Source organism: Coturnix japonica, chromosome 5 (genome assembly GCF_054131305.1).
Source record: "Coturnix japonica strain WE chromosome 5, WE-NBRP24, whole genome shotgun sequence".
Taxonomy (NCBI): Eukaryota; Metazoa; Chordata; class Aves; order Galliformes; family Phasianidae; genus Coturnix; species Coturnix japonica.
In genome coordinates, this window is record NC_140667.1 from 11162835 (window position 1) to 11181907 (window position 19073).

The 19073-nt window shown below is 41.1% G+C and overlaps 1 protein-coding gene across 2 annotated transcripts in view; it reads left to right on the top strand.

Annotated features, from left to right (window-relative positions):
• The window catches only part of LRP5 (LDL receptor related protein 5), a 118939-nt gene extending 103372 nt beyond the window's left edge, over positions 1 to 15567 (top strand). The window contains exons 16-23 of one of the 2 annotated variants that reach the window (XM_015863806.3): positions 621 to 830; positions 2367 to 2492; positions 4090 to 4326; positions 5043 to 5153; positions 6694 to 6939; positions 8057 to 8196; positions 8982 to 9079; positions 9716 to 15567. In XM_015863806.3, the coding sequence (XP_015719292.1) occupies positions 621 to 830; positions 2367 to 2492; positions 4090 to 4326; positions 5043 to 5153; positions 6694 to 6939; positions 8057 to 8196; positions 8982 to 9079; positions 9716 to 9977 (1430 nt within the window). In that variant the 3' untranslated portion in view covers positions 9978 to 15567. The remainder of the gene's footprint in view (positions 1 to 620; positions 831 to 2366; positions 2493 to 4089; positions 4327 to 5042; positions 5154 to 6693; positions 6940 to 8056; positions 8197 to 8981; positions 9080 to 9715) is intronic. The other variant, XM_015863807.3, reaches the window with a different exon arrangement.
• The last annotated feature ends 3506 nt before the right edge of the window (positions 15568 to 19073 follow it).

Consider the following 19073-nt stretch of genomic DNA (forward strand, 5'->3'; position numbering starts at 1 on the left):
AGGCAGTCACAGCTAACAATTACTGGTGGGCTTCTTTGAAGTGATTGGAATAAACGTGTCTGTAATCATTGCCACTCTCCAAGAGGGACATTTGACTTTTGATATCTTTTGATATCTTGCAACTCATGCAAGATCAGATTTAAGTAGGTGTTAGCTGTCACAGGACCTCTAAATCGCTCCCTCCTTTTATTTTCCTGTGATTAAAAAAGTTGGTGTTTAACTCTTCAGTTTTTCTTTTTTTTCAAGTTTACAGCCTACTACATTGAAATAGCATGAAGAACAAACTGAAGGAGGGTGGCTGATGTGATACGCTAGTGCTGCAAAACAGTGGAGAGAGATCCATTTCTTGCACTTTCCCGCATTAGTAAAACAAAGATTATGTAAATGCCACAATCTTATTTTGTGTAGATGTCCAAGACTTAAATTCCAAAAGTTAAATTTAAAGTTAAATTCCATTTTTCCTGAATGCGGAGGTTGAGTTCTCTGCTTGGCTGCTGAACGGGGATTAAAAACCTCAGAAACTGCCTCCGTATGTTTCAAGAAGTGGTGTTTCTTTATTTATTTTTGTTGGTTTTTGTTTGTCTTTTAAATGGGTTAGAAATGGTTTCTGTTGCTCTCAGGTGCTAACCGTGTGACTCTGGAGGACTCCAACATCCTTCAGCCAATGGGCCTGACAGTGCTGGGGAATCACTTGTACTGGATTGATCGGCAGCAGCAGATGATTGAGAGAGTGGAGAAAACTAATGGGTACAAAAGGACTAGAATTCAAGGCCGAATTGCGCACCTAACAGGCATTCATGCTGTGGAGGAACTTGACATGGAGGAATTCTGTGAGTTTCTTCAACTACCTGATGTTTTTCACTCTTGGTCACTGTCTCAAGCTCCTCATCCAGCTGTGTGTTTAAGTATTATTGGCTTTAAGTTAGGCCATGGATTGCTTTCAACTTTGGGGGCTGGACTCTAATAGAGGAGGAGAAACAAGTTTCTCATTCTTGTCCAGAGAAGGCCTTTTTGCCCAGCTAGAATATGCGATTTCAGAGCACTTAGTTACCTGCTTTGTACCAGCTCACATGGTAGTGAATTAACTCTAAAAGCTGTTTGGAAACAATTAATGATTGCTAATTTTTAAAGTACAACCAAGTAAGTGAGTTGGAAATACCTTTATAAAGATAGAAAAGGGAACAGTACCTGCGTTTTTTCGTGGGGTTTCAGATCTGTTTGTGAATCATGACTGGTTTTTACACTGATGGTATGAAAGCCTTCAGTAAGGGAAGGAGAATGGGCAGCGTGCTCTGAAATCCTACCTTTGTGGATGTGGAATTTCTCCTTGATTGGAAGTGGAGCCATTTTAGGTGCTCCATTCTGAAAGAGGTTGGTCACGTTGGACCTTATTTTTCTGGCTTGCTTGACTCAGTTCCTGTGCTCTGTTAAACTTCAAACATTATGTGTAGCATTATTCTGTAGTGGGTACCTGGGAGACAGGAGAAGCCTTCATCTGTCCTCATGCTGCCTCCTTCAAGGAAATAGGCCAATAAGGTCGCTACCTCAGGATACACTGCTGTTGCAGGGAGAGAAGCAGTGAACTCTTCCAGATGAACCCTGTCTTTCATATTTCTCTCCCTTCACAGCACTCTGAACACAGAGTTAAGAAACCTGGGAAGAGGAATATCTTTACTTTATTTGGGCAGTAGTCAGTAAAGTTTTTCCCTTCTACCCATGTTCCACCTTGCCCTGTGGAAAGATGGAGGAGTACAAGACTACAGTATGGCAGAGTAAGGGAATGCAGGTCTGAGGTCTGGAGAGGAGTAATGCTTCCAGCGTGTGAAGGGTTGGGGGTAGAAGTCTTATACAGGGAGGATGCACATAAGTGCAAGCTTGCCTACAGGGGTGAACTGTTGGAAGGAAGGCAGCGTATTTAAGCTGTAGCTGATTCTATTTGCTAATCCTTAACCAGGTGTTCTTTTTTCTTTCACAACACTCAGTTTTTCTTCTTCTGTGCCATTTCTCTTACTTTAGTGCATTTCAGAGGTAGCACATAATGATGGAAAAACAACTTTTCTTTAAGTCTCAACACTGTTCATAAGAAAAAAAGGGAGAGAGGAGGCTTTATATCCCACATGTTTTTAAGAACGTTTATTTTATTATGGCAAGGGTAATGTTTCTTTGGGGTTGCACTGAAAGGACGCACTTTCTTACATCTGAAATCGGTTACAACAGGAGAGTAAAAGTAAACATGCGTGTGTACATGAGGGCACTTTGCAACCCGTGCTTCAAACAGTAACATCTCCAACACTATGTTAAATTGTTTTTTTTTTAATTGAATTTTTTTAACACCACCCAGTCATTCTTTCTGTGTGCTTCTCCAGCTGCACATCCATGCTCCCGTGACAATGGTGGGTGCTCACATATCTGCATTGCCAAAGGGGATGGGACTCCAAGATGTTCGTGCCCAGAGCACCTTGTGCTCCTGCAGAATCTCTTAACGTGCGGAGGTGAGTTGTGTTTAACAGCACTGCTAAGTGGTTTACAATGGGGAAAAAAAAAATTAAGAACCACTGGAATATCAAATTTGGTCTATGACGTGCTGCTGGGTATCTGGATGATGGTATATCTATCTGGATGATGGTATTTTCAAAAACAACTGAATGAAGTCAGAATGGCCAAAATCAAATAGTTACTATTGCAAGAAAGTTGCCTGCCAAGGTGCTTGACTTCCATGTGATACAAAATTATATGAACTTCCTGCAGGAGTTTGCATCTGAATCCAGAATGTGGAGTTCTTCATTATTGTATGATGTGACAGTTTGTGCCATAAATGAATGTATATAACAGTGTTGATAAGCCATGATGATCTGGCAGTTGAATCTGTATGTATGATTCCTGCAGTACTCCAGCTTTTCAAATAACATAGTAACGTAACACACCGTGCTGTCTAGTTAATGACAGACGGTTCAAAACCTCAGTTGCAGTTCTTATGAATTAAAGTAACTGTTGTCTTTCCTCATGGTAGGCATTCCCTTTACAATTCCCTTTCACAGCCCCAGGTATTTTGATATTTGTTACCTTACTATTGCAGAGGGCATTAAAAATGGGGGAAAAAATACTTATTTTTTGGGAGATATCCAATGTTAAATTATTTGGCTCTTTTGGTCCTCTGGGCTTTTTTTTTTTTTTTTTTTTATGTATTCATTTTGCTGTGGATTTCATTTTTCTGGCTGAGCTCTGACCTCCCGTGGGACAGTCCTTTCCATTATAAACTGTTTTCTTTCCCATGACCACAACACACTATGTGGTTGTAGAGTAGTGGAGGTTACATCTGCAGTTGGAAAAATAAAACATATTTCTTAATCTACTTCTGTTGAAAAACGTGGCCAGTGAGAGATTCTTCTGTTCCACTGCTCTGTTGTCTTCCCCTGTAAGCCTTAAAATTAAGGGGCCTCTTGCAGTCTCTGCTTCTTATTTATTTGTTTTCATTCTCATCCTTCACTGAGATTGCAACAGCTTTTGTAATCTGTCTTGCCTGCAGTAGCAGTAGCTCATAAGCAAGTATTTCAGAGTTGGTTGACAGAGCCGTTTTGGTTGGAGAACATTTTGTTCATATATTCTCGTGAACACACTTGACAAGGTTTTAAATGCAAATTCGTGGCTCTAGATGCAAAAGTAGAAATCTGTCTGCCGAATTATCTAAACAGTACACTGCTGCCCAAACTAATGTCAGAATTACATTGATGCATCCATCTGGCATCCTTCCCTTATATACAGCTGCCAGGTCACTGGATAGGTTTGTAAACCTCAGTATTGCTACGCCCAGTAATCATAACTCAGAAACTTGGAAACCATAGGAATGTCAAAAATTAAACGTATGGATTTTTACTTGGCATATTTGTTTTTGAAGCACTTGATTTTACTTGAGTCTCATTCTTAAACATTTCTCCTTAATGAAGGACAACAGCACTTCAAAAACAGTTTGTATTTTTACAGAATAACTTCAGTCCGGGCATACACAACTTTTTCTCCATCACATTTGCACTCTGTTGATAGGGCTAAAATTGAATGAACGCACAAGTGTTTTGTTTTCTCTTTCTGCAGAACCTCCAACTTGTTCCCCAGACCAGTTTACCTGTGCAACTGGAGAGATTGACTGTATCCCAATGGCGTGGCGGTGTGATGGATTCCCAGAGTGTGATGACCAGAGCGACGAGGATAGTTGCCCAATATGCTCTGCATCTCAGTTCCAGTGTGAGAAAGGACAATGTATTGATGCACATCTGAGGTGTAATGGAGAAATTGACTGCCAAGATAAATCTGATGAAGTGGATTGTGATAGTAAGAATCATGTTCTTCTCTTGGCTCTGACATAAGCAGCTATTTGGGATTCTGTCTCTTTTGATACACATTAATGATTTTTGGTTTCAAATGGGCAAGAACGGCCTTAGTTTGGCAGTCTGGCAGAACTGTCCACTTGATTCTGCTTTTTTCTACGAAGTGAACCTTCGAGGGCTGCTGATTACTAGCCCTCATAAGACAGTCTCTTTTCTGATGATTTAATATAGTTTGAATTCACATAGAATTTGAAATCAGTTAACAAGAGCATTTTACTGAAGCAGGGGCTTGTGGTTATAGATAAGAATATAACAGAGCTGTATTTGATAGAATGGTATAAGGTAGTATAGACTGTGTAAGATATGACTATATCTTCAGATACCACATGTTTTAAGATGTCAGGCAATCAGTTACACCCATTTAGTTACTGTAGGAGGTCCTTTCTGATTTGCTTTCAGTTTTGCCTCAGCTGAACAAAAATGTGGTGTTTCAGAATTTTATATCATTCTCAATAAGTAGAATGTGTAATGGTACAAAGCAAGAATGAGAAAAGTGCTGACTGAATTTAAGCTACTGCAGCAAAACAGGTGTTCTGGTGCCTGCCTGTTTATAATTTAAAGTGCATTGTGGCTCGGCATATCTGACATCTTTTGGTTTTCTTACGATTGTTGAACAGTGCCATGCAAGTCATACTGAATCTTCTCTTTCTTTCTGTGCAGCCATTTGTCTGCTCAATCAATTCCGATGTGCCAGTGGGCAGTGCATCCTCCTGAAGCAACAGTGCGACTCCTTTCCAGATTGCATTGATGGCTCAGATGAGCTCATGTGTGGTGAGATGTCTTTGCTTGAGACCAAGTGCTTAGTTTTCAGGTCTAACACCTTACAGCTGAATGCAAAGCTCCAGTCTTTACATAGGGAAGCCTGATGAATCTCGGCCCTGTACTAACTAGGTCAAATTAGTTTCTTCCTTCCATCTTCTAGGTGGGTTTCTTGAGCAAGAGTGCTGAAAATAGCCGGGGTGGCAAAGAGAGAAAAGGCTAAAAGAATCAGAACTAGAGGATCTGTTTAGCTCTCCTTTTGTAGATCTCAGATTGCACATGCTTCTTCTGATCCTCCCACATATCCCGTTTCTCACAGCCCTCACTCGGTTCCCCCCTGTTCCTTGGATACTGTGGAGCCACTTTTTCTTTCACTTTTATTTTTCAATAACACACAATAACACACAATAATAATAATAAAATTGTGTTATTTTTCAATAACACAAAAACTTTGTGCACTTGGCAAAAGTTTTGTGGTGCCAAGTTAATGCAAACGTTTCCTGCTTGCACTTTGGGTCTAGTCCTGCAATTAGGACTTAACTGATTTAAATGGGTTTTTATGTAGACATAAGACTGCCTCTTCTAAAGTTTCTTTGTGGAACAGAGCATTCTGTGGTTTCTTGATTGACTGAGGGAAAGTCAAGTAGGGAATAAAAATGATTGCTACTTTCAGGATGAAGATCTTGCATGTAGAAGAAGCTAGGTTTAACCAAAATGAGAGTTTTGTGGTTTAAACTGGCTAATTTGAGAATCTATTTTAGTTCTGGGTTTGCCTTCTTTCTGCTATCATATCGGAGTTAATCTGCCTATTTAAAGGTTAGGTCCTTGGCTGACCTATGAGCTGTCATGCACTAATAAGAAAGACAGAAATGAATTCTTGATGTTGAACTGCTAAAAGTTCATTCATACTTCTTTACATTTCCTTTGTCTTCCTTCTCAACTTTCAGTTCTTTTACATTCCCTTCAGCTGAAGGGCAAGAATTTAGAATGTAGTCAGTGGGAGAATGATACGTATCAAATCTCAAGTACTGCAAGACTTTTTATTATTTAACACTGGGCTATGTGGGTGAAAAAGAAATTAGTAGTAGAAAGTATTTGAGATATTCTGGTTGTGTGTTTTTATTCCAATCTGTAAGGTTCTTAATAGTCACTAAGAATACTTTTACATCCTAAAATGTCACCTTTTAAGAGCTTTTAGCTAGGAAGACATCCACTGCTCCATGCATTCTGTAGCTTGCCTACCAGTCAGATCTTAGAAACAAAATTCTACTGGCTGTTGTTATATCAAGATGACAAGTAATCCTCTTACAAGGTGAATTGCTAGACAGAAAGAAGAATACATTGCTGTTACTGCTTTATTTACATGTAGGGATAGAAGTCTCATGCATAGAATCAGAATCTATGTAGTAAGAGATGGCTGAGTTTAGATGCAGTGACTTTCAAAGACATGATGTAAATGACTGTGCTGACTTATGTACTGTGCAATATCCAGGACAGCATGATATATATTGCCATATTTAATGACATCCTTTTGTTTCCCCCCTTTTTCCAGAAAAATCAAAGCCATCCTCAGATGAACCTCAGCCCCACAGCAGTGCCATTGGTCCCGTCATTGGAATAATACTTTCCCTTTTTGTCATGGGAGGAATGTACTTCGTTTGCCAGCGAGTGGTGTGTCAGCGCTACGCCGGGCCCAACAGTCCCTTTCCACATGAGTATGTCAGTGGCACGCCTCACGTCCCTCTTAATTTTATTGCGCCAGGAAGTTCTCAGCATGGCACTTTTACTGGTAAGGATGGTAAGAACCCTAATAAGCACCATTACATTGTCTGGATTTGAGGTTCTGCAGGTTATTAAGAGCTGACTGTTGCCTGAGGTGTAATGAAAACATCCCCTTTGGTTTAGTCCATCTCTGAGACAGATTTCCTGTTTGCTTTTGGACAATGTGTTTGTTCTCTCTCTGTCTCAGGCCTTCATCTCTAAAGAAGCAGAATTTCTCTACCTTGCCAAGTAATCAAAACATCCGTCCAGAGAACTGTGTGCAGATAATAAGTTGAGACTGAAGGAGAATGTTGTTATTTCTTTCTAATTTGGCTGCCATAGATTTTCATGGCTCCTTATTGCTGTGACAGTGACAGTCTGACCACTGATGTTAATTCTAATGAGAAGACGTATGTTGAAGCGCGGTGCTTCAGAAAAGTGATTGGTCATGAACAGTGGTCACAAAGAGAATCATCCTGCTTTTCCTAAGTATTTCCCAAGGCTGAAACATTTCTGAAAGCTTCTGAGCTCAGCTCTTCCATTGGCACTGAATATTTTGGTGGGAAGAATGAGAATATGATTTAAGTTAAAAAAAAATAGGACTGTGTTGTTTTCCCCTTTTTCTGCCACCCAGGCATCCTTCCTTTTTTCAGTTTAAAAAAGTGGGGTTTTTTTTCCAGTAAGAGTATATATATATTTCCTTGCTCTTGTTCTTGTACTTGCAATTGAATTTCATTGGATGGAAATGAAAACTTCGGATGTCTCTGGCTTGTTTCTCTTGGGCAGTGTACAGTGCTTATTTTTGCAAATACTCAAGTCTGTTTAGATGGAAAATTTCTTCGTTAGCAATTTGGGTGGAAAATTTGGATCAACTGATCTGGAGATTCCTTTCTCAGCAGACTGAGAGCACTCCTTTGTGAGGAGCTGCAGGGTCACAATAGGTGGTCTGGGGGTGAGGTGTTTGCTTTACATAATATAAAATTGAAAATATGTTGTTCTTTGTAATCCTGAAGCTTTTATGTAGAAGATCATTCCAAAAGCAACAACCAGTAGAGTTACGTGGATTTGCCAAGCTCTGGATTTGTTTTCTGGTTTGCATTAATAGATGAAACTGTGGTTTACCTAACCTTGGATTCCTCTCTGTCTCACTGCAGGAATCTCTTGTGGAAAGTCTATGATGAGCTCCATGAGCCTCATGGGAGGGAGCAGTGGTGCCCCCTTATATGACAGAAACCATGTTACTGGAGCCTCTTCTAGTAGCTCATCCAGCACTAAAGCCACTTTCTACCCACAGGTATGTCTTGAACATAAGGCTGTGACTCAGATATTGGAATTCAGCAGAGCTCCTCATTTAATTTTCTCTCGTGCTTCACCAGAATCTGTGTAACTTGATGTACAATTTCATGCTAGCACCCAGTTGTTGCATCAGTGCCACAGTAAAGGGATGAAGAGAAAAAGTGTAGGTGGATTTATTAAAAAAAATAAATTCTTAGTTAAATGAATCTTAAAAGACAAAAGTAGCCCAGGAGCTGATCTGCCTGTACCATTATGTTTTGATATTTCTATTGGCCAAACTCTTCCACTGGGGGTACAAGCCTAAACTAAACTCTTACTTGGAATTCTTCTACCCTTCCAATTCAGTGCTATGTGAGCCAGGACCTGCAGGGACAAAATGTCTGCCTTCAGAAAGAGTGCCATGCCAGATTATAATACAGAAGTTGTTGTGAGGGCTTTGCTATCTTAAAGTTACTGCTGACCCAACTGTCAGTTCTTCCTGGTAGCTTTGTGTTTACCCAGCTTTACGTTAACTACAAAAAGAAGCAGTCTGAGCAATCTAAATGTCTTGGCTTTGCACCTGCTGCCCTGTATTTGTTTTAATAAATCCAAACCCAAAATAAGGTCTCTTAATTAACTCATATGATCTTAAAAAAAAAAAAAAAAAGCATCAATCCGCCCAAGCAGCAATGAGAGGAATAGCAGATAATGTCAAGTGACTCACTGAAGGAGTAAATTATATTTTCAAAATAAGCAGAGTTGTGCAATTAACTCAAACTGAAATACTGATTTTAATCTTCCTAGATCTTGAACCCGCCTCCGTCCCCAGCTACCGATCGCTCCCTGTATAATGCAGAGATGTTTTATTCTTCAAACATTCCTTCAACCACAAGATCTTACAGGTACAGCTCAGATAAAAAGGTTTGATACACATTCCATTGGTCTGTCCTTTACTTTTGCATCTTAAACAGAACGTTCTCGTTTAGACCTTTCCCTTGATTTAAAAAAAGAAGAAAAAGGGAAAAAAATAAAGCCATCAAACTTTGCCTCTCTTAATAAATGACCATTCAAATTGAGATTATGCTATTTGTGACCCATAAGTGTTAGCTTTGTTTCTTATTTTGATGCAACCGGGTGTAGCTGCGCATTTATATTTAAATTGCTTTGTAATGGCCACTTGGCATCCTGTGAGGAGGGTTTGGTCTGGTCTGCTCTGATGGATTTAACTTACTTGTTAGTTCTTGGGACCAAACTAAGTGGTCACATTGGTCTTCTCTGCTGCCCAAACCTATGGATGTACCACCAGGTCAGAGGCTGGCAAAATGCACTGCAAGCTCCAGGTTGCTGTGCCATTCAGTTGTAACACAGTTCAAATACTTCTCATTTGGCTCCCATGAAAACCTGAGCTACAGCTGATATAGAATGAAGCAACATCTGACATCTTGACTGTAGACGTAGGCATTCGTTTTCAATGTCTTTGTTTCCCTTTTTCAAAAATCACAACTAATGCGTGTGCTTTTTATTTTGTTACCTCGCAGGCCTTACCTTATACGAGGGACAGCTCCACCCACAACCCCGTGCAGCACAGATGTTTGTGACAGTGACTATACCACTAGTCGATGGAAAGCCAACAAGTACTATATAGATTTAAACTCAGACTCAGACCCTTACCCCCCTCCACCCACACCTCGCAGCCAGTACATGTCGGCAGAAGAAAGTTGCCCTCCATCTCCTGCCACAGAACGAAGCTATTTTCACCTCTACCCACCTCCACCCTCTCCTTGTACAGACTCCTCATGACCTCAACAGAAGGAACTTTCCCTGTAAATATTTTTAAATATGAACAGATTTTAAATATATATTTTATGATTTAAAAGATAAAAAGGGGTGGGAATTAAAAAGGAAAAAAAAAAAAAAAAGAAAAAGAAATGTGAATAAAAATGGGTGGGAGGGATGGGGCTGTGAAAATTGTACAAAGGAAGAATATTTATAAAATTGATTTTTTTAACTTAAATTCCCTTCTTTTGTGCCATATTTGCCTTTTTGAAATCACGGAACTGACTTATTCCCCAAAGGATTTGGGGAGGCAATGTTGAGCCTTTTTGCATTTCAAACCACCTTTTTACACGCAAAGTGTATGCAGTTCTTTTTACAAATGTGAGAAAAGAAAGTGAAGTGGCTTGTGGAAGGAGGAGGCTAAAGACCAATATTCACAGAGAAGAAAAACGTGCTTAAATAGTTTGTCAGTCTCTCATCCCTTGTACATCACTGGGAGAAAACATGCAAAGTGTACCACTGTCATAAGCTCCTGTTTGCCAGTGAGCTGAGTGCTTCCCAGCAGAACCTGTGTCTTGAGACCTGGATTTTGAATCCCGGTCTACATTTGCTCAGCACTGAACTGGAAAAACACCTATTTTAACCAAGTCTTTCAGATCAGCTGTTCACACAGGCATGGTGTCCTGACTCACACAAGTACCGTACTGTGTACTGGTTCTGGAACTGATAGGAGCTAGAAACATACCCAGATTTCAAATGCTTGGTTGAACTACAGTCAGTTCCCACTTTGAGTGCATGATAGTAGAAGTTGTAATGGCCTGCCAGTGAGAGCAAGGGGCTCTTAACAAGAGAAATGTCTGACAAATTGCAGCTTTGCTCAGGTTCACCATTTTAATTTGAATGAAACCGGGTTCTTTTGTCCTTGTCTAGCATCTACTTCCTTGTGAGGCTTTGGTGACTTCTCAAAATACAGTGGTGCCTCACCTTTTACCCCGAAGTTTGGTAATTCCTCTGTTCTGGGTCTTTGAGATGTTTACCCATGTTGAATTCAACAGTGAATTGCTTCACCTCCAGTGTTCATTTCCCAAAGCGGGACAATACAGTGGCTTGTGTTTGAAGTGATGAAAGTTGTTTGTTTGTTTGTAGGACATGTTGAGCTCAAAACCAAAACATCTGCCATTCATGCAGTTTAGTCATGTCATCAAAATTTGCCACCAAGTTAGTCTAGATTTAAGTACGTAAAAAGCATGGGGTGGAAGGAGAGAAGGCAAATACATCCGATTGTATTAAAAGAAAGAAGCTGCAACAAACTACTGTATCCTTGGGACACCATAATCAGTGAAATGCTCCTGCTTCTAGCTCAGGCCAAACCCTTTTGTGAAAGGGAGGCTGGGATAAGTGCCTTTCACAGCACAGAAGATAGATTTTTGCTTTGATTCATCTCCTGTTGTAACAAAGGGATTTGGGTATTGAATGGCAGTTTTCACCTCTGTCAGTGATGATGTGTGTGCCTACCTGTGATATCTGAGGGAAAATCTGAATATGCAGAGCTGCACCTGTTTCTGCAGCTGCTGAATTAACACGTGGTGACTCTTTGACAGCCTTAATATTGTTGGCAACAACAAGAGGTTTTTCCTTTTTGAACTTTAAATTATGTTTGGGTCGGTGTTTTTTGAACAAAAGACACCTAGGACTCCAAGGGCAAAGGTTGTTGCAGTGGTGGGGCTAGGACCATGGAGTTCCAATCCAGTCTGTGTTGACAGATTTGTTAGTGCAGGTCTGTTCTTCTTGTGTTGTTAAAGGACAATATTGGTGCTGTCATTGTTGCGTTACTGGAACTGTTCAAGTAGATTTCAGTACCTTCATGGCTAAATTTTTGCTTCTGAGTTTCGCGTTTGGCACAAATATGATGCCCACCATTTCCTGTGGAGAAAAATAGAGAACTGGAGAATCCAGCACTGGAGTTTAAGAATGGATTCTCTTCCCCCATCCCTTGCCAAAGTTTGCAGTTAACACCATACATTGTTTTATGTTTAACTGTTGGTCATTTGTAATGAATGTATTCATTGTTTCATGTTACAGTTCTAGTGCAGAGCCATACCATACTAATATTCCTGTGTTCCTGTGATGACACTGAATGCAAGATTACTATTTTTTTCCCCCTTTCCTTAAACCACTGATGGTTTCAAAGAGCTGCCACTGTAGCAATCCCAACCACTTTGTCTTATTCTCCTCTTATAAAGTTTGGAGTTGAGTGCAAGAAAATTAGCTGAGAGTCAGGCTGACTTAAGGACCAATGGAACTTGACCCCTAAGTACTCAGAAGGAAGCGAGCACTTGCTGAATGGAATGGATTAAGCATGTGTGCTAATTGTATTTCAATTGGATGTTCGGAACCTCTTGCTGCTGATGTTTGCTGAGCAATCACTTCATCTGAGGCGCTTCAGGTTTTGTGATCAGAATGCAGGTTCCACGCTGCTCCATGGAATTGACTTGAAAAGCCTCTCCTGAAGAGAACTTGTAAGCAAATATGTAGCATCTAAGGATTTAAAGAATAAAATATTGCTTTTTGTTGCCGTAGGCTATCTAATCTAAAAGATCTGTGCACTCCTGCTGTCAAAAAAGACCGTATATTTGAGAGAAAAGAGCTGCTTTTCTCCAGAAATATCCCCTGGTGTGTTTTTAGTGAAGTATGTTTTCCATCCTGTGAACCTTCAGGCTAAAACTTTTAAAACAGATGCTTGCTGCTTCTAGATCAGGATGAGGGAAAGTGCTGCGTGGAATTATTGAAGGTGTGTGGCAAGTTGTAGCAGTGCTGGGCTGAGCAGGAAATAAGAAGGGAAAAGTTGTGTTTTGCTGAGGTTCAGGTGTGGTTCTGTTAGTGCAGAAGGCTGCTATGAGAAAGGCTTGAGGTATCCTGGTGTGTCCTAGGAGTTCTGCCCCAAGAACCTGCAGGGGGCTGCAAGTGGTTGGACTTTGGTTGTGAGCATCTGAGTACTTGAATCAGTTTACTGAAGTATTTTCAGAGCCCATTACGACTGTATATTAGCACTTTAAAGCAGCTTGGGGTGGAGTACGGAGCTGTGTCTGTATAGCAGCTAGTAATGGGCAAATGAACTGGGTGATTCTGTGTTACATCTAAGGGCAGATTTCAGCGCAGAGAGCTGTTTCTTTGCCTTCTGGTGCAGTCACAAAGGCAGCTATGAGGGTCATCTTCTCTCTGTTGAATTTATTCTGTCTGTGCAACAGATGCAGTAGCAATGTGAAGCTGTAAGGTAAATGGGCAGACTTAAAAATCATGATCATCATTGGCAAGGTATCCTTTGATTTCAAGCACAGAGTTAGTGTGAATTTGAAACTCTGAAGTGTCTGTGCATGGCAGCAGTTGGTAAGGGCTGGCCATGCTGTGCTGAGCTACCAGTGACCTGGGCGTTCACCCTCTGCCTGTAGGGTCAGATCCTTTTGCTACAGAGAGCTCTGGGGCTGTTCTGCATCAGAGCCTGTGGAGTGCATTGTAGTGCATTACGAGTGTGCTCGGTCAGACTTGACAACGTTGTGTGCCCCGTGTGCTCTGTGCATTATCAGAAGCAGATCTTTTCTGATGTCAGTCATTTTGTTGGAGTATGTGTTGAGTCAGTCCAAATGAGTAGCTGTGCTTATAATTGTACAACAAGTGATACCCATTAATGTCAGGAAATGAAAACAGAAGGCAGGCATGTTCCCAGTAATTAATAACACGCAGGAGTGCCTGGCACGGAGCCCTGAATTAGAAATAATGTATTTGTTGCTACGGTGCTGAGGGACGTTTTGCAAACTTCCATGTTTGGGCTGAGCCTCGGACAAGCCATAATCCAACATGACAGACATTTACAGAACGGTTATTCAGTTGTTTCTGTTTAATAATGAGTGCACTATAAATGATGAGTGCAGCCCTCTCCACAAGTTTCAAAGTGCCTGCTGTTCTGTTAGTGTTCCTTTACATACTGCAAGGGGTTTTGTAAAGGGTATGCTGCTCTACTTTGTGTATTTTGCTGTTGGCCAACTATGCTGTGGATCTGCTCATGTGAGATCATGCTCCTGGGCAGGGGGAGGAGAAACAGATTTAAATCAGTGTTAAACCTACTGATAAGAATGATGGAAACCAAGCTTATACAAATGGCTTCTTCATCCTGCAACCAAGTTCCTCCGATGCTGTGTCCCACCTCTGCAATACTCCCAGCTGCCCATGGCTGTAAGACACCACAACCGGGCTGTCCCCAGCGCCTGAGAAGGCAGGAGCCACATACAGAGCCAGCACAGAATCCTGCTGGATAGAAGATGACGGAAACAATTCCTAAACAGGACACTTGACACCAATGAAATATGTGCAGAGAACACGCCTTGAAAGAGAAGAAAATCAAGTCTCATAGCTACAGAGATGGACCAGCTCACCAGCATTTATGTCTGTTCAACGAGTGCCCCTATGGATGTACCTTAATCTGACTGATGCTCCCAGGGAAGCTGTGTCCAATGAAGGCCACCATGTCCCACTTGTATTTGTACAGAGATCCTGCAATGTGTAAACGAGAGCAGAAGTATCTTAATTGCACCCACGAATGCAGCAGTCATAAATGGTATTAATCAGCCTGCAGAGGTCAGAACAAAAGCTGTGGAAAAGTACTTTGCTGTTGGATGTGAGATTTGGAGGGCATCATTGACTAAACTCTAACCCAGACAGCTTTTTTACTTATCTAATTGTATTGTAATTGCTGCTATTTGTAAATGTACCTGAATATACAAAGATTACCAAGATTTTTTATGGTAAACACACGCAATCTTTTTTATATTTATATTAAAACATGTATTCTGCAAACAACCTAATAATAACAGCTTTATATGTGTATCATTTTGTAGGATCTGTTACTACAAAGGACAACCAAACCCAGTACTGAAGTGCCTTCTGTGTTTAAGCAGCTCAGACATTGACTGGGGAACAAATTAAAGCTTTAAATGACAGAAGCCCCACGAATCCTATGTTGAGTGCACTCTAATGATTCTGAGTAAACACAGTGTTTGGTTCTCCTCAGCTCAAATGCGTCCACAAGTAGTGGAACTGAAACAGACAGCTGAGGGGTTTTTAGGGCGTGCATATCTTGAGTTTGTAATATATTGGGGTTTGTCTCAAATGCATTATTCCAGGTGGACATTCATTTCCATCTTTGTTTTGGCAGCAATTTGAAAGCATTAAATACGAGTTATTAAAGAAGTGCCAACAGGTGACGCTTAAGTATTTGGGGATTTCATTGACGTTATTTTCAGATTGTCATTACAGTATTTTTTGTGAAAGCCATTTGCCGTGTTTCAGGTCTTTACCAGTTGTTTTCCAAAGGTGGCCTTTAAGATACAAACGAACCTGGTTGGAACTGTCATAAGGTTTCTTTGAGGCTTTCATCACTTCAGACCGTTATACACTAACAGTTTTCTGGTCACGAAACCACGATTCTTGGTGTTAACAAAAGTGCAGTTGTTGGAAATAACTGCTATTTTGTATAAAGATTTGTAAAGATAAGAGTGTGCCTTTGTACAATAGATTCTGTGGATTTGGTTTTTATAATAAATATATTTTAAATATTTGATTAGGAGTCCTTGTGGGCAGTGATATTTCAGCATCTGCAACGGAGGCAACCAACCAGTGGCACAGTGGTATCAGGCCGTTTGCTAACAACAGTGCTGCTGTCTCCTCGTTTTTACTTTAAAATATAGCAGCAAGAGCAAGGAGGTGAAGAGGTTAATTGGAAAGCTGCATGTCTTTAGAGTTATGACTGTAAGCAAGCTATCCAGCTTACCACAACTTTGTCAGCATCGTTACCCTGTCAAATCCATTGCAATTTGTTTTGATAACTGCTGTGGTTTTGCTATACCGGGTCAGGTCAGTATTTTTTTTTCTTCCTTTTCAATGTATAATATGTTTTAAATCATCTCCCTAGGAGACAAAACCAAATTTGTGACTAAAGACTCTGTTTTTTTCAGGTGGGCATACTCGAGAACTAGCTTTGCTGAGTCTAGTTTGGTCTTACATTCCTGCAGTCAGTACAGATAATCTCAGGTGCGTGAAGTCAAAACAACCTTTGTCCTGTCCTAACTGTGAAGTCAAAATAATCCTTACCCATCTTTCTGTTACATTCACACAAATGAAACTCAGTGTGTCTGGTGAGCTTTGACAAGGTAAAGGTGAGTTCTCAGCACTGAATATCTCTGTTCTTTCTAAGGCCTCGGTGTGTCTGTGATCTCACAGATTGAAGGTTTCTGAAAGTAAGCAGTTCCATTAGTTTGTAACAGGGATAGGGGAGAACTGACTGTGGAGCAAAGATGAGGGAGAAGGTGGACCAAAAATGATAAGAAAAGGCTCCTAGTGTCTATGAGAGGCTCCCTGCAGTCATGGCAGATAAGTCAATGGGCTGGAGAGGGCAAGCCAACTAATTTGCAAATAATATCCTTCTGAGATCAAAGCCTGTCATTATGTCAGAACTGTTCTGCTAATGAAAGTGTGACTTCTGTCTCAAAGACATATACTTTCACAAGGTAACAGTTCTAGCCACAAACGGCCCATCTGTAAAGCTGTGTGTCTCTAGGTGTCAGCAATATCAGGAGCTGCCAAGGAAATTAAAAGGAGAATCTGGAGATGGATTTAGAAAAATCTCAGCATCACAGTGTATGAAACCTATGTTTGGGGATAGATCAGTTATACAGAAAGCAGATTGTTTCCCCTTTTGCTTCAGCCCTGTTAAAAGTGCCATTTCATTGTGGCACAAGCAGCCAGAATAAAACTGTAGTCACCAAGGAGGGTGTCTGCTGGTGGGATTTTAGGCTGGTGTGTTGACTTGGGCATACGGGCATTCTAATATGAGAGGGTAGGAAGAACACACGTGTAGATATAGCAGCTGGCTTTTCAGTCCTACAGTAAGTCCTTTTAAGTTTGGAGAAGACCACACTGCTGGTGGGTGTAATGGGTGTACCTTTTTTCAGAGTGAGATATTTATTCTAAAGGTCTACCATGGAGACAATTACGTGATGACAACGTTTTTGCTGCTATTGCTGATTTTCCTTAACCCCCAAAAATCTAACACAGCAAAACTTTTGGCTGGGAGCAACGTCTTTGCTAGGCAACACCGTCTGTGTAGCTATAGCAGCCATTTATTTAATGCATGACCCAGGGATGACGCGGGGGAATTTTGCCCGACGTGATGGAGAATGTGAGAAGTTGACAACTTTCCCAACAGTGGCTCATCAGCGGGTGAGAATAATCTCTGAAGGCTCCAGCTCTTGTCGCTTTGGCAAGGATGCTTTCCCCTTGTCTTAGTATGCCTCGCTATGCTCACAGTTCATTCTTTTTACTTTTTGTTTAGCACTGCTCACATTTGAACTGTTTGCATTTTGCTGAGTTATGTTTATGCTTAAAACATTTCCATTTTACTTAGAAATTGTCTCGTTAAAGTTCACTGCTACAATGAACTCACTGTAAGCTGGCATTCAATTTGTTGTCACTATGTTGTCCAGAATCCAAGGAACCTTGTTGTTGTGTGACATTTTTGGCCTAGTCAGTGGGATACCGGGCACACAATGACTGACAGCAAATGGAATGCCTCAGAGGAAAAGATGCCTAGAGAGGGTTGGGAGGGACTGCCCGGTATCCTGTACATGATCTGATCAAACTGCTCTGACCCAGCTAATGTTGGGGAGCATCTGAAAATCACAGAGATCATTTAGAAAGAGTAATTGAACGATTGGAATCTGATTTGCAGATTTAAGGTGATAATGTCAGAACAGGCAAAGTGATGTGAAGAATCTCGTGACCACTACAGTACTCTGGGGAGATAAGATTGAAAATTCTGTTATTGAAAATCACCATACGAGGGCTGAACAACCCTAATCCTCCATTTTAGAGGCAGATTATATCGATCTGGGGGACTTGGATGTGAATATTTGGTTGTCAGGTGGCAATGAGGAGCGATCTAATGGCCCTTTTGGATAGGCAGATGTCTGTCCTTTAGCAAAGATTACTGGCCAACTTGGTCTTGGTAATGTAACAGGAAATGAAAGAGACAAGGAATTTTGCTTCCACAGAAGTGGAACTCAAGTGAGTTTAGATTACTCACTTGACCAGTAGAGGAGACACAGTAAAGGGAATCCTCAACGTGTCTTTCTTTCCCTCTGTCCTTGTTATCAACCATGGGATAAGTGCAAGCACTTCGGGTTACTTTTGTTTGCAGACTGTGATGTTTGACAGCAACTGGGAATAGTTTCTCTCATATGGGCTGTTTGTTTTGCTTGTCTAACAGGAAGTAGGTGAGCATCTGACTTCTAACAGAAAGTTAGTTTACCCAGCAATTATGTGTCTCCTAACTATTGCTTGGTATTTAAAGAGATTATTTGGTGCTAAGGAAAACAGGTATATATAGTGCATGGTTATTTCCCTGTCCCTCAGTTCTCTACTGCCCCTGCTTTGTTTTGCTCCGTGCCACAGGTGAGCCTCCAGTCCTTTGTTTCATATACAGATGAGGCCTTAGATGCATGGGTAGGATGCTGTGGGGATCCAAGGCTGCTGCTGAACCTAGGGGAGCTGAAAAAGAGCCATACTCTGGGCCAGGAGCTCACAAATAACCTGTCCAGGTAAGGTCTGCTCTAAATTGTGCTGTTTATCAAGCATTTGCTTATGTCCAGAGTGTATTTTAATGAGAATGAGACCGAATATCTGGAGATGCTTTTACACCTCCAATCCAGAGGGGAGGGATTTGTGTCTGCACGGGGTGGTATTTTTTCTTCCAAGCAGTGGAGTAACTTGGGGCTTCCTCCTTCCATCGTTGATCCAAACACGCCACCTACTGGTTGTTGGAAGGGAGACATGGTGTAGTCAGTAAAAGCAGCGCAAACCTTAACCAGACTAGATGCAATGCACCTTTGCACTGCAAAGCCAGCTGGATAACCTGACCATCACAGGTTCATCTGTTCTCCACCATCACAGAAGAATCATCCTGCAACACGATGCTTCAGGCATGCAAATGTCAGGGAGCAGAAAAGCCAAAGCCTGGACAGTGGGAGGAAGCAGACAGAGCAGGGTGGGGAGTTAGTGGAGGTGGGAAAA